The following is a 15,050-nucleotide window of genomic DNA, read 5'->3' on the forward strand; positions in this document are numbered from 1 at the left end:
CATAAGTTGCTTACCACTTTTTCCATGTGTTTTCTTCCTTTACAGACTCCATCAAATGATGACCTCTTACTAAATATTTGGTTAAATTATACATTTTGTGTATGGTTTCCTAGAAACAAGTGTGGCTCAATTTACCCCGTTGGCTAAATGTTTCTATTTTCACTTAGTGGCTTTCTGTTTGACCTCTGACTTCTTTATTACAGGGAATCTGGAACACTAGACATTCCCCTTACAGTCCCAGACACCATTACCACCTGGGAGACAGAGGCATTCTGCCTGGCCCCTGGCGGCTTCGGTCTGGCTCCTCCTGTGGAGATCACTGTCTTCCAGCCTTTCTTCCTAGAGCTCACCCTGCCCTACTCCATCATCCGTGGAGAGCATTTTGAGCTGAAGGCCACTGTGTTCAACTACCTGTCCAAGTGCATCATGGTACGGCACTGCATCATGATCGTTTCTTGAGTTGTTTCTCGAGTTGTATAAAATGTTGTGTTTTGTTGCAGTTTGCCTAGTCAGTGTTTATTTATTTTTTATTACACCCAGTGTATCAGTCTTGGGATTTCCATGTAATCTTACAAGTGTTCCTCTTGGGCAGGTTTCTGTGACTCCGGCTCCTTCCTTAGACTACACTCTCACACCCCTGAATGATGTCCAGTATTCATCATGCTTGTGTGCCAATGGACGAAAGACCTTCAGTTGGACAATGGCACCCTCAGTCCTGGGTAAGTCACCAGTCTCCATTCAACTGTTCAAACAGCAGAATGGATGCTGTCTCTTATACACATCTAGATGTGTATAAGAGACAGCAGTTGGACAATGGCACCCTCAGTCCTGGGTAAGTCACCAGTCTCCATTCAACTGTTCAAACAGCAGAATGGATGTTAACCTGAGTTGTGTACTCTCAGTCACCGTATTGGATGTTCTGTAACCTGTGTTGCGCTCTGTCTGTCAATGTGTGTGTAGGGGATTTGAATGTGTCCGTTAGTGCAGAGGCTGTCCAGTCCCACACTGCATGTGACAATGAGATTGTGAACGTACCAGAGAGAGGACGCATCGACACAGTCACAAAGAGCCTGCTGGTGAAGGTATGTAGTCTACTGCTGTTATGGAACTTACTGATGTACAGATACCATCTAGTGCCTTTGACTGAAAATAAGCTCCTCTCCTCTCAGGCRGAGGGAACAGAGAAGACCGACACCTACAACTGGTTGCTGTGTCCAACTGGTCAGTAATGCATGAACGTTGAATGTTCACTGTGATTGAACTGATCATCTCCATTCATCTTATCATCTGTGTCCACAGGAGAAGCTCTGACAGAGGAGGTGGAACTGCAACTCCCCAAGAATGTGGTGGATGGATCTGATCGAATTTCTCTCTCAGTCCTGGGTAATATACCATTGTATCATTTTGAGAGGTGTAGTGAGTTTTGAGGCATAGTGGTGGGAAAAGCAACCCTTCTGCAGCGATAATGCTGCTGCTTGCTAAAGAGGACAGTCTTACAGAGTCCCATGTTTCTCTGTAGGGGACATCCTGGGTCGGGCCCTCAAGAACCTGGATGGACTGCTGCAGATGCCGTATGGGTGTGGAGAGCAGAATATGGCCCTCCTYGCCCCCAATATCTACATCCTGGAGTACCTGAGGAACACAAAGCAGCTCACGCCAGCCATCCTAGACAAGGCTACCAAGTTCCTCACTAGTGGTAAGAGTCCCTCAAAATATAGATCGTATTGATTAGACACCAAACGGAAGACAACTGACTGAAACAGGGCTGGATTTGTCCAATCAGAGCCTTTTTTTTTGTTTTCCATTGAAGAACATTTTTTTTACGTTTCACCACAGTGTGCCCTAATGACTACGACCCTGCTATCATGTAAATGATAGAGCTCCAGCAGAGATGACATCACAGTGTTTTATCAACAGTGCATCACTGACTCAACACATGTAGGGACTTCAGGATGTTTTCCCACTGAAATCAGTTGATCAGAGAATATTGAGGATGCATCCCAAATGGCACACCCAGGGTTGGGGAGTAACTGATTACATCTAATCAGTTCCATGTAATCTGATTACCCCCCCMAAAAAATAGTCACTGTAATAAGCTACCAGCTAAAATATTGTAATCGGATTACAGATAGTTTTCAAAATCTAGATTATTGCTAACTTAAATTCAGAAAGAATGTTTGCTGAAAAAAACACATTGACACCTTTGTTTCCTCAATGACATTCAATTCAGCATTGAAAAAGGCTGTTTGAGTTTGTTCCACCTGAGGATGTCTGACCACAAGTCACCAAATGTGTTCGGTGGATACTTTTTTATCTTCTATACTTAAGGGGAAAGTCATCCAAAAGTAACAAAGTAATCAGAATACGTTACTGAGTTTGGGTAATCCACAATTTACGTTCATGATGACAATTATGGACAGGTAACTAACGGATTACCTTTTAGAAAGTAATCTACCCAACCCTGCCTATTCCCTACACAGTACACTTATTTTTTCCTGGCAAAAGTAATGTACTATATACGGAATAGGGTATTATTTAGGGCATACACTCAGTGACTATAAAAAACACTTGGTCACTTTATTGTTCACTCTAAAAACACACCGACAGGTTACCAAAGGCAGCTGAACTACAAGCATTATAATGGTGCATACAGCACATTTGGACAAGGCTCGGGGAATACTTGGTGAGTATAGTGTTTTTCAACTCCTGGTAAACACATTATAACGTAGTTTGTTTCAATTAAGTATTGACCAATCAAATGGCATTGTCACTGACAGACCATGGATGTGACATAAGTTAAAATAAGCTGTCATTGCATGTAATGTCAAGCTCTAAGTCATGTTTATGACAACCTTATGTGGGTATTATGACGGGACATTCAAATCTAGTTYTYTTTCCTCAGGCTGACTGCTTTTGTCTTGAGATCCTTTGGCAAAGCACAGTCTTTCATTTATATTGACCCGGCGAAAATTAAAGAGTCCACGACATGGTTGGAAAGTCAGCAAGGCAAACATGGGTGTTTCGTCAGATTGGGGAAACTCTTTAATAACAGAATGAAGGTACTTATTGATATCAAATTTATAATTGATAATAAACTGAAGGAAGATGGAAGAAGATGTAGTTGTGTGTCTCATCAGACCAGCCATGAAGTTGTGAATGATGCTTTCAACAGAATTGTAGTTTAATACACATTGTAGTATTTTGACATTGTTTTATAGGGTGGGGTGACAGATGAAGTCACGCTGACGGCCTACATCACTGCTTCAATGCTGGAGCTCAATATGTCAGTGTCGGTAAGTAGCATCTCCAGATAACCATTGTTTCTCAAGACAACAACGTCCATTACAGGAAACTGATTTGGCCTCCTGTATGAAGTCTGTTGTGTACCTCTTACATCAACTGTCATCTGCAATGCAATAAGTTGTGTATTTAAAATTCAGTTAAATAATCTCTCTCAAAGTAGCCTATGCAATAAGTATAAGAATATGTGTTACCATAAGCAGATCTAAATGGTATTGCGCTGTTAAAACTGAGTAGGCTTAGTTACTACTGTAAGCTAAAAAACTAGATGTGCTTCAGCATGAATGTCTGTAGCCTAGTCCTAGATCTGTTTGTATTGGCTTGTCAGTACAAACAGATCTGGGACCAGGGTAACATGTCTCTTAATGTGCTGCTCTGTTATTTTGTGCTCTAGGATCCTGTTGTGTACGGCAGTTTGTCTTGCCTGAAGAACTCCACCAGTGATTTGTCCAACACCTACACTACTGCTCTGCTGGCCTACACCTTTACCCTGGCAGGGGACATGGAGACTCGGGCCCAACTTCTGCAGCACCTGGACACGGTCGCATTACAAGAGGGTGAAACATATCCTGGTCCAAGATCTGTTTGTGCTGTCTTGACTTAAATTTAGTTAGTCAATGGAGTAATCCCAAAAGTGCAAACCCTCCGCCCGCCTGGCACTCCAAATAGGCTCAATCAAACACCCAAAGTATTTTATAGAACACAAATACGATTTGAACTCAGGTGTCTGTCATAAAATTCATTGTGAAGGTCAGTGAAGAACTTTGTATCCTGTATAGTGATGAATAAGCGAGTCCCTATTTTCTCTCTGTGTGTGTGTGTGTGTGTGTGTGTGTGTGTGTGGTGTGTGTGTGTGCACGTGCGCTCCTCATACCTCAGGGGGTCTCCTGCACTGGACTCAGACCTCCTCAGAGACTTCAGCCTCCCTGGCAGTGGAGATCAGCTCCTACGTTCTGCTGGCTTCCCTCAGTGCCTCCCCTCTGTCTGCCACTGACCTGGGCTACGCCTCCCGCATCGTCAGGTGGCTGGTGAGACAGCAGAACGCCTACGGAGGCTTCTCTTCCACACAGGTATACTTCAAAACGCCTCTGTTCCAAAAAGGCATCCGGTGCTGTGCACTAGTAGTGAGGCGTTATTACCTYGACTTTTACCAGATCACAGGTATGTGTGTGCTTCTTGTCATGTCAAGCCTGGTGAGGCTAACTTCCACTGAAGTGGAGCMAAGAAATCATCATGGATRAAATGAGAAAGTCACTCTAGGAACTGACCAATGTAAAATGAACCTTTCTGTAAAATGGGATAGCTCCATTCATTTTGAACAGATTTGTCTGYTGTTGGTGTGTGTGTTTAGGACACAGTGGTGGCCCTCCAGGCCCTGGCTCTCTACTCCACCAGGGTGTTCAGTAGAGAGGGCACCAGCACAGTGACAGTACAGTCTCCCAGCGGGGGACAGCACCTCTTTGAAGTTAACAAAAACAACAAGCTTCTCTACCAGGAGAGTGCGCTGCAGGACACAGAAGGGAAGTACACGGTGGAAGTGAAGGGCAGTGCTTGTGCCTCAGTGCAGGTCAGTGATTATACATCTCTCCTCCCAATCCTATGGTGCCAAAATACGGTTTAATCCATCACTAAAGCTACAGTCTGGGAATGTTTTTCTTCAGCAAAACAGCAACCCTGCGCCACTTGATTTGGTATACAGCTGAGGCAGTGGATGCTGCTGAGGGGAGGACGGCTCATAATAATGGATGGAACAGAGTAAACCACGTGTTTGATGTATTTGCTACCATTCCACTTATTTCGCTCCAGCCATTACCACAAGCCTGTCCTCCCCAATTAAGCTGCCATCAACCTCCTGTGAGCTGAGGGATGGGGCTGGGGAAAAGTAACTCCTCGTGACTCATTGTTATATTCTTCACGACTCAATGGTTATATWATTCAAGAATTGAAGTAAAAAATTATACAGATAGCCAGAGCCCAGACTGTGGATTGAAGAAACCTCTCCTGACTTTTTAAATGTTTTCTTTCCCAGGTGGCGCTCCACTACAACATCCCTACTCCTACTGACAGCACAACGCTCAGTATCCAGGTGAAGACAGAGGTGGACTGCAACAGCAACTCTTTGAGGCCCAGAGTCACGCTGAAACTCCAGTCTCAGTAAGAATGAATGACACATTTACAGGAGAATTATTTCAATACGTTTATTAATGACACTCCAAAGTGTTATTATGGAGCATGTCTTACAGAATGGACTTGACCCAAATCACTTGGTTTCTTATTGGTTATTTCACTTCTAGTTTCTACCACAGGAGGTTGGTGGCAGCTTAATTGGGGAGGACAGGCTCATGGTAATGGCTGGAGTGGAATATTGGAATGGTATCAAAAAATGGTGTTGGATGCCATTCTATTCCAGCCATTACTATGAGCCGTCCTCCCCTGTCACGAWCGTTATAATAAGTGGACCAAAGCGCAGTGTGATCTGGGTTCCACATCTTTTTATTACTAAGTGAAACTCACAGCAAAACAAAACAATAAAACTCAAACGAAACGTGAAGCTAATAATAGTGCTAACAGGCTACTATCCATAGTCAAGATCCCACAAAGCACAAAGGGGAAATGGCTGCCTAAATATGATCCCCAATCAGAGACAACGATAAACAGCTGCCTCTGATTGGGAACCATACCAGGCCAACATAGATCATTATTCACCTAGATAACCCACCCTAGTCACTGTCACGCCCCAACCAACATAGAAAATAAGCAGCTCTCTATGGTCAGGGTGTGACATCCCCTCAGCAGCCTCCACTGGTTTCTACCTAGGCTTGGATCAGGAACAGTAAGAAAAAACATCTGGCAACCTGGCCTTTTTATGGATAAAATAATCAAACTAGTTTAATTAGTTTGTTTATCAAAATCAAACTTTGATATCCTAGGTAGAGGTCGACCGATTATGATTTTTCAACGCCGATACCGATTATTGGTGTAACGGCTGTCTTCGGGTGAAAGAGAAGAGGACCAAAATGCAGCGTGATGATAATCCATATTTTAATTAGGATATTTAAACGACGAACAAAAACAACAAATTGACAGAAGGAACCGAAAACGCTACAGTCCTGAACATRGGAACACAGAACAGATGAACACACAAACAGGAACAATCACCCACAAAYAAACAGTGCAAACAGGCTACCTTAATATGGTTCCCAATCAGAGACAATGACAAACACCTGCCTCTGATTGAGAACCATATTAGGCCAAACAACAAACCCAACATAGAAACACAAAACATAGAATGCCCACCCAGCTCACGTCCTGACCAACTAAACAAAGACTAAACAAAGGAAATAAGGTCAGGAACGTGACAATTGGAGGACCAAAAAAAGCCAATACCGATTAAATCGGACGATTTTTATATATATATATTTGTAATAATGACATTTACAACAATACTGAATGAACAATGAACACTTTTATTTTAACTTAATATAATACATAAATAAAATCGATCAATTTAGTCTCAAATAAATAATGGAACATGTTCAATTTGGTTTAAATAATGCAAAATCACAGTGTTGGAGAAGAAAGTAAAAGTGCAATATGTGCCATGTAAAAAAGCTAACGTTTAAGTTCCTTGCTCAGAACATGAGAACAATGAAAGCTGGTGGTTCCTTTTAACATGAGTCTTCAATATTCTCAGTTTTAGGTTGTAGTTATTATAGGACTATTTCTCTCTATACCATTTGTATTTCATAGACCTTTGACTATTGGATGTTCTTATAGGCACTATAGTATTGCCAGCCTAATCTCAGGAGTTGATAGGCTTGAAGTCATAAACAGCGCTGTGCTTCAAGCATTGCGAATATCTGCTGGCAAATGGAGTAAAGTGCGGTTTGAATGAATGCTTAGGAGCCTGCTGCTGCCAACCACCGCTCAGTCAGACTGCTCTATCAAATATCAAATCATAGACTTAATTATAATAAACACAAAGAAATACGAGCCTTAGGTCATTAATATGGTCAAATTCGGAAACTATCATTTCGAAAACAAAACGTTTATTCTTTCAGTGAAATACGGAACCGTTCCGTATTTTATCGAACGGGTGGCAACCCTAAGTCTAAATATTGCTGTTACATTGCACAACCTTCAATGTAATGTCATAATTATGTAAAATTCTGGCAAATTAATTACGGTCTTTGTTAGGAAGAAATGGTCTTCACACAGTTCGCAACGAGCCAGGCGGCCCAAACTGCTGCATATATCCTGACTCTGCTTACACTGAACGCAAGAGAAGTGACACAATTTCAGGCACCGCATTGATTATATGCAACGCAGGACAAGCTAGTTAAACTAGTAATATCATCAACCATGTGTAGTTAACTAGTGATTATGTTAAGGTTGATTGTTTTTTATAAGATAAGTTTAATGCTAGCTAGCAACTTACCATGGCTCCTTGCTGCCATAATCGGTGTCCAAACAATTAAGATGACCGATTGTTATGAAAACTTGAAATCGGCCCTAATTAATCGTCCAATACGATGAATCGGTCGACCTCTAATCACAGGCATCTCTTTTCTTTCACAGATATCATGGAAAGGAGCTGACCACCAATATGATTATAGTGGATTTGAAAATGCTGTCTGGGTTTGCTCCAGACCCAGAGTCTTTGGGGAGRGTGAGTTTTTGTTGTTGATAACATACGTTTATGGTGTTACCTGTGACCTTTTTCCATGTAGCTCTTTCCTCATCTGTGAACCTTACTGAAACATATATTTTGTCTATGGAATAACTATCTTCAAAGTAAAGACTCTAGACGTCGGTTGTAAGATGAAAGCTTATTTTAATAATAATACTGGTTCACATTACATTTGACCACTTTAGATTCTACTAAACAATAAAAGAAAGTTGCTAGCGAAAGCCAGGATAATCACTTGTCACTTGTACATAACTGGCGCGTTCTTGTTTCTTACTTCCTGTCGCAAGGCATTCTGGTACTTGCAGTCAATACAACAGAAATATGTACATACTGTAGTTCGCTCAATCTCATCATATGAATTATAATACAATTACTCTTATACATACAGTATGTAAATAACTGTAAAAGAGAAATATATTTATATACAGCTCAAWTAATTAACTGTAAACATTAACTCTGTAACCTATTAAAGTTACAACATTGTCGATGCAATATGAATAATCAGTGAATGGCTTGTCTTCACAGCTGTCGGGTTCACTTCTAGTGGATCGTGTCGATACTAAAGATGATCATGTGTTAATGTACTTGAGAGAGGTGAGACCAAATCATCCATCAGTTTGAAACAGTGCACATAACACTCTCAATATAATGGAATTAATCTCCTTCAAAGTCAGCAAAACCAAAATTACACTTCTGCTTGGAGGGTTTAAATAAGTGTAACACAAATGTTTTTTTCTTTCTCTCCCAACAGTTACCATCACTATTGCCTTTCAACCACACCCTGGACATCATACAGGAGCTCCCAGTACAAAATCTAAAGCCAGCGGTGGTCAAGATCTACGACTACTACCAGCCGAGTAAGTTTAAATCTAACCTTCCCCAAGTATTTTTCCCTCTMATTTTTAGTAACATTTAGTTCATTTCCTGAGACTTAACTGTATTTTTGGTTTTATTCAGGTGACCAGGCAGAGACAGAATATGTCTTCCCTTGCAAGTAGGGGTTACAAACTGCTGTCCTATTTTAAATCTATAATTATTGGTGATGTTGAATTATTAGTAATTTTATTTTGCTGGCCTGACCGTTATACTATATGTAAWATTCCTTTATTAATTTACCTAAATGCTGGCTATTTTGTTATTAGAGAATTCTTTACATGGACCTATTCATTGTATTTGCCGCTTTGAAGATGTAAGAAGAAAATTACATTAACAGAGGTCACACATGCAACCCTTGAGGCATCTTTCAAGCTCTAAAGTAAAGGATGTAAATTACTGGAATTAAAGTTTTTAATTAAAACCTTATTCTTGAGCATTTTTTCCAGATCGTTTTGCGTGTAGGTTTTGATGTCACACTGTGGCAAGAAATTAGTTCCAAGGTGCAGGCTCAGGAGACAAGGGGAATATTGAAAGGATTTATGTAAGACAGTGAGTCTCTTCCTGGGCAATTAGTATCTGTGGGTGTACCTGTCCTATCCAACCATATCAAAGGTTGTTTTTGTTAAGTTCCAGAGAGCTGCAATGTGCTGTTAATCGATGTTGCCAACTATACAAAGTTATTTAAATGTTTTTTCTCAATTTTGTTTAAAACCTTTGGTTAACATATTTTTTTCTTCCTTCATCTGTAATCATCATGGCCCCCCTGTAGTAATAATCAAGGTGGGGTTCTCTTTTATTTCTCAGGCAATGGGATCCAGGAAATCCATTCACTTTAAATTCCATCAACAAACAGCTTTCAAGGGGATGTGTACTGTCCTGATCATACCCATAATGTGTTATGGCAGGGGGGGGGGGGGGCGTGCCTGTTTTGCATGTTATTTTGGCATTAATATGTGTCACACATCAGTTTGCAAACAATGTAAAAAAATATATCATTGAGTTCATAAAGCCGCTTACAGGCAGCTTCCAAATGCAGGTGTTTCAGCCTAGCTCAGTGCTTTCTGTGGTGGGGCAGGCCTGCAGAAAATAGTAGCATTGCACCGTGATTGGCTCAGTGTTCTGTCACTCATGGGGACACTACGTCACCCGCCTTTAACTTCTTATGGCTGCAGGGGCAGTATTGAGTAGCTTAGATGAAAGGTGCACAGAGTAAACGGCCTGCTCCTCAGTCATAGTTGCTAATATTTGCATATTATTATTATTATTGGATAGAAAACACTCTGAAGTTTCTAAAACTGTTTGAATTATGTCTGTGAGTATAACAGAACTCATATGGCAGGCAAAAACCTGAAGTTCCACTTCCTGTTTGGATTTTTCTGAGGGTGGCAGATTTTCAACCAAGCTCTCATAAATTACAGTGAGATATTGATGAGTTTTCACTTCCTACGGCTTCCACTAGATGTCAACAGTCAATAAAACTTTGTCTTGTGACTCTAATGTGAAGGGCCGAAGGAGACAGGAATTAGTCACCACTGCCACGAGCTGACCATGCTTTGACCACGTGCGTTCACGTGATAGGCAACTCCGTTCCATCGCTCAACTGAAGTCAATCTAATTCTCCGTTGGAACGTTATTCAAGATGTATGTTAACAACATTCTAAAGATTGTTCAGTACATCGTTTGAAGACAGTTTCTACTGACTGTTTATGAACTTTTGGACATTTCGTCACATTATAGTGGACGCGCTTTGTGACTTTGGAATTGTTTACCAAACGCGCTAACCAAAGTAGCTAATTGGACATAAATAACAGACATTATCGAACAAATCAAGCATTTATTGTGGACCTGGGATTCCTAGGACTGCATTCTGATGAAGTTCAACAAAGGTAAGGAAACATTTATCATGTATTTTCTGGTTTCTGTTGACTCCAACATGGCGGCTAATTTGGCTATTGTTCTGAGCKCCGTCTCAGATTATTGCATGGTTTGCTTTTCCGTAAAGTTTWWAAAAAATCTGACACAGCGGTTGCATTAAGGAGAGGTATATCTACAATTCCATATAACTTGTATTATCATCTACATTTATGATGAGTATTTCTGTTGAAACGATGTGGCTATGCAAAATCACTTGATGTTTTTGGAACGCGCCAATGTAAACTCMGATTTTTTTTATATAAATATGAACTTTATCAAACAAAACATGCATGTATTGTGTAACATGAAGTCCTATGMGTGTCATCTGATGAAGATCATCAAAGGTTAGTGATTCATTTAATCTCTTTCTGCTTTTTGTGACTGTTATATTTCGCTGGAAAAATGGCTGTGCTTATTGTGGTTTGGTGGTGACCTAACATAATCGTTTGTAGTACTTTTGCTGAAAAGCATATTTGAAATCGGACACTTGTGGGATTAACAACAAGATTACCTTTAAAATGATATAAGACACATGTATGTTTGAGAAATTTTAATTATGAGATTTCTGTTTGAATTTGGCGCCCTGCACTTTCACTGGCTGTTGTCATATCGATCCCGTTAGCGGGATAGCAGCCATAAGAAGTGACATCAAGAATGTGAGCCCTTTGGGACCTGCCATAGACTTAGATTAGAAGTGCCCTTCCAAGAAGGCTCAAGGTCATTGGACACAGATAAAATTACRTCAAATCACATTATATCTAGAGTGGCTTTGATTGGACTGATCATCAACATCTTACTTTAAAAATCTTAGCTAGCAGTCATCATCATGAATCAAGTCGACAGTCTACTGGCAAATGCTTTTTAATCCTTGTCATATGAAGATAAATAATAAATAGAAATTATAGATAAAACGTATCGGTGCTCATCAGCCATTGGACATAAACATTACACAACAAGTTGGAAATCACAAATTCAACAATGAGTTGTTTGGAAGGAATCGGTGACAGTGGCTAACCTTGGAAGTCGGGAATAAACAAGCTCAGACTGAGAAAATAAGTTTTGAATGGTCATCCAACTCGGAATTGTAAATCTTTCTTTGAAGACAACATTTGCCAACAAAGGACCGCCACGCACAACAAGGTGAGTCCCAAAATGTCTTATATGCTGCTGCATAAATTATGTAATATGCCAGGGAGATATGTATACTGTAGTGCCTCACCCTAATAATTTGGTCTATTTTCACCTCTTAATTTCGCCTAACATTACTGTTCTGACTCGGTGGAGCTGCACATATAACCTGTTTTTCAGAAATGTCATCATCTAATATTGTAAGAGGTTTCATTGCTTATATGCTCCCTTTATTTATCCTATGGTTCTGACTTTGAGTACAGGGAAAATACTGTAAGAGCAGCCCATGTTCTGCATTCTGTCACTGTACATTTCAAAAGTGCTGAACACGTAGTTATATTGACTACGTCTGTCGTCTCTCGCTCATTAATGTCTTAATCGAAATAACGGAATGCCTCTTATCCGCTCATCATTCCCTTATGCCATAGTTTGTACATCTCAATTGTCAGTAAAAACCACATTTGTTTAAACAAGTCAGCCATATCAGCTATGTTTTTAAAAAGTCAGTAAACGAGGCTGAATTAATTGTTTCGCTGCCAGACAAGGCTCCGCTGATGTAGCGGTGTTAAGGATTCAGCCAGGTGTAGCGGTGTTAAGGATTCACTCCATGCTGCTGAAAAGAAAGCACTGCTGTTGGGACAGCTTTATGTAGGCCCTAACAGTTTGTAGGCACCGCTTGTCACCGTTATACTGCAATTAATGTGTTTAGTGTAATGTCTTTGGTGGCAATACTTTGTTTGCCCCACCAAGATTTACATGCTAAAATCAACCACTGGTCCTGGCTATAATCTCCATTATGAATATCTCCTTTATTTATTGAACTAATGTAGATGTAGTCAAACTCAAATCCATTTAGAGAAAGAGTAACAGAACCATCAAGATAACACAGATACACCCACAAAACAGATACTATAGAGCCCTGTCGTTGACAACACACAAAAAAACATGAAAACATTCATACTGAGATGATGAACAGAGGAGTATACTGTGAAAAATGTTACTTTTGAAAAGCAGCAATAATCCTCATGACCTAACAATGAGAAAGAAAAGACAKACGTATTGCATTGCTGAAGCTMGAACCAMRTGAACATCGAAGACAGCCCTGAAATACAGTCAACAGTGAAAACGGTAAGATAAGACATTTCCCCCTTGAAATATTGCATGGAAATAAACCTGTTGAATGGAGGAACTGTCTTGGAACAGCCTGGTCTCATAGACTAGATGTCTTTTTTATTTTTTATTTAACCTTTATTTAACTGACTTGCCTAGTTATATAAAAACATAGTAAAGTAAATCTAGGACATGCAAATGAGTATGATATATTATGTTTGGTATGGTTGCGTAAGACAGAAGKTTAACCCAGGAGAATGGTTGCTCGGGGTGGATGGGTGAGCATATAACGTGAATGTCTAACAATGTGAATGTCTAACAACCCAAAAGTTGTGTGTTAACGTTTTAGCTAATTAGCAACTTAATACTTTTTAGCTACTTTGCAACTACTCAGCATGTTAGTTAACCCTTTGACCTAACTCCTAACCTTAACCCTAACCTTATTCCCTAACCTAGCTAATTTTCACAGCATACTCATCTGTAAATATACACTGTATCGGCAGGATAGAACATCAGCCTCTGGTAAGAYAAGAGGTCGCTACCTCTTAGTGTGGTCTATGTATATTTGTAAACAACAGCTGGTGCACGATATCTAAGGAAGTCTAAGGAGGTAGAGTATCTCAGCTGTAGACCACACTATCTACCGAGTTTTCATCTATATTCTTCGTAGCTGTCTATTTACCACCATAAACCAATGCTGGTACTAAGACCGCACTCAATGAGCTGTATACGGCCATGAGCAAACAGGAAAACGCTCATCCAGAGGCGGCGCTCCTAGTGGCMKGGGACTTTAATGCAGGGAAACTTAAATCCGGTTTACCTAATTTCTACCAGCATGTTAAATGTGCAACCAGAGGGGAAAAAACAATAGACCACCTTTACTCCACACACAGAGACTCATACAAAGCTCTCCCTCGCCCTCCATTTGTCAAATTTGACTATAATGCTATCCTCCTGATTCCAGCTTACAAGCAAAAACTAAAGCAGGAAGCAGTGACTTGTTCCGGGATTCTTCCGATGGCATTGAGGAGTACACCACATCAGTCACTGGCTTCATCAATAAGTGCATCGACGACGTCGTCCCCACAGTGACTGTACGTACATACCCCAACCAGAAGCCATGGATTACAGGCAACATCCACACTGAGCTAAAGGGTAGAGCTGACACATTCAAGGAGCAGGTCTCTAACCCGGAAGCTTATAAGAAATCCCGCTATGCCCTCCGACGAACCATCAAACAGGCAAAGTGTCAATACAGGACTAAGATCGAATCGTACTACACCGGCTCCGACGCTCGTCATATGTGGCAGGCTTGCAAACTATTAGACTATAAAGAGCAGCACAGCCGAGAGCTGCCCTGTGACACGAGCCTACCAACGTACAGTGGGGCAAAAAAGTATTTAGTCAGCCACCAATTGTGCAAGTTCTCCCACTTAAAAAGATGAGGCCTGTTAATTTTTCATCATAGGTACACTTCAACTATGACAGACAAAATGAGAAAGAAAAACCTGAAAATCACATTGTAGGATTTTTATTTTATTTTAATTTTACCCCCCTTTTCTCCCCAATTTTTCGTGTATCCAATCGCTAGTAATTACTATCTTGTCTCATCACTACAACTCCCGTACGGGCTCGGGAGAGACGAAGGTCGAAAGCCATGCGTCCTCCAAAGCACAACCCAACCAAGCCGCACTGCTTCTTTAACACAGCGCGCCTCCAACCCGGAAGCCAGCCGCACCAATGTGTCGGAGAAACACCGTGCACCTGCCCCCTTGGCTAGCGCGCACTGCGCCCGGCATAGGATGCGCTGGAGCGCGATGAGACAAGGATATCCCTACCGGCCAAACCCTCCCTAACCCGGACGACGCTGGCCCAATTGTGCGTCGCCCCACGGACCTCCCGGTCGTGGCCGGCTGCGACAGAGCCTGGGCGCGAACCCAGACACTCAAATGGCGCAGCTAGCACTGCGATGCAGTGCCCTAGACCACTGCGCCATCCGGGAGGCACATTGTAGGATTTTTAATTTATTTAT

At 41.1% G+C, this 15,050-nt stretch overlaps 1 protein-coding gene across 1 annotated transcript in view; it reads left to right on the forward strand.

Moving 5' to 3' along the window:
- The window catches only part of LOC111960051 (alpha-2-macroglobulin-like), a 29,048-nt gene extending 20,010 nt beyond the window's left edge, over nt 1-9,038 (forward strand). The window contains 17 exon segments of the mRNA XM_070437614.1: nt 204-429; nt 593-719; nt 961-1,082; nt 1,170-1,221; nt 1,300-1,383; nt 1,520-1,696; nt 2,608-2,683; nt 2,903-3,059; nt 3,219-3,293; nt 3,695-3,857; nt 4,180-4,370; nt 4,652-4,867; nt 5,330-5,454; nt 7,879-7,969; nt 8,516-8,584; nt 8,742-8,847; nt 8,948-9,038. Of these exon segments, the coding sequence (XP_070293715.1) occupies nt 204-429; nt 593-719; nt 961-1,082; nt 1,170-1,221; nt 1,300-1,383; nt 1,520-1,696; nt 2,608-2,683; nt 2,903-3,059; nt 3,219-3,293; nt 3,695-3,857; nt 4,180-4,370; nt 4,652-4,867; nt 5,330-5,454; nt 7,879-7,969; nt 8,516-8,584; nt 8,742-8,847; nt 8,948-8,988 (2,098 nt within the window). The 3' untranslated portion in view covers nt 8,989-9,038.
- Nucleotides 9,039-15,050: the final 6,012 nt, after the last annotated feature.

The sequence above is a fragment of the Salvelinus sp. IW2-2015 genome, linkage group LG4p (genome assembly GCF_002910315.2).
Source record: "Salvelinus sp. IW2-2015 linkage group LG4p, ASM291031v2, whole genome shotgun sequence".
Classification (NCBI taxonomy): Eukaryota; Metazoa; Chordata; class Actinopteri; order Salmoniformes; family Salmonidae; genus Salvelinus; species Salvelinus sp. IW2-2015.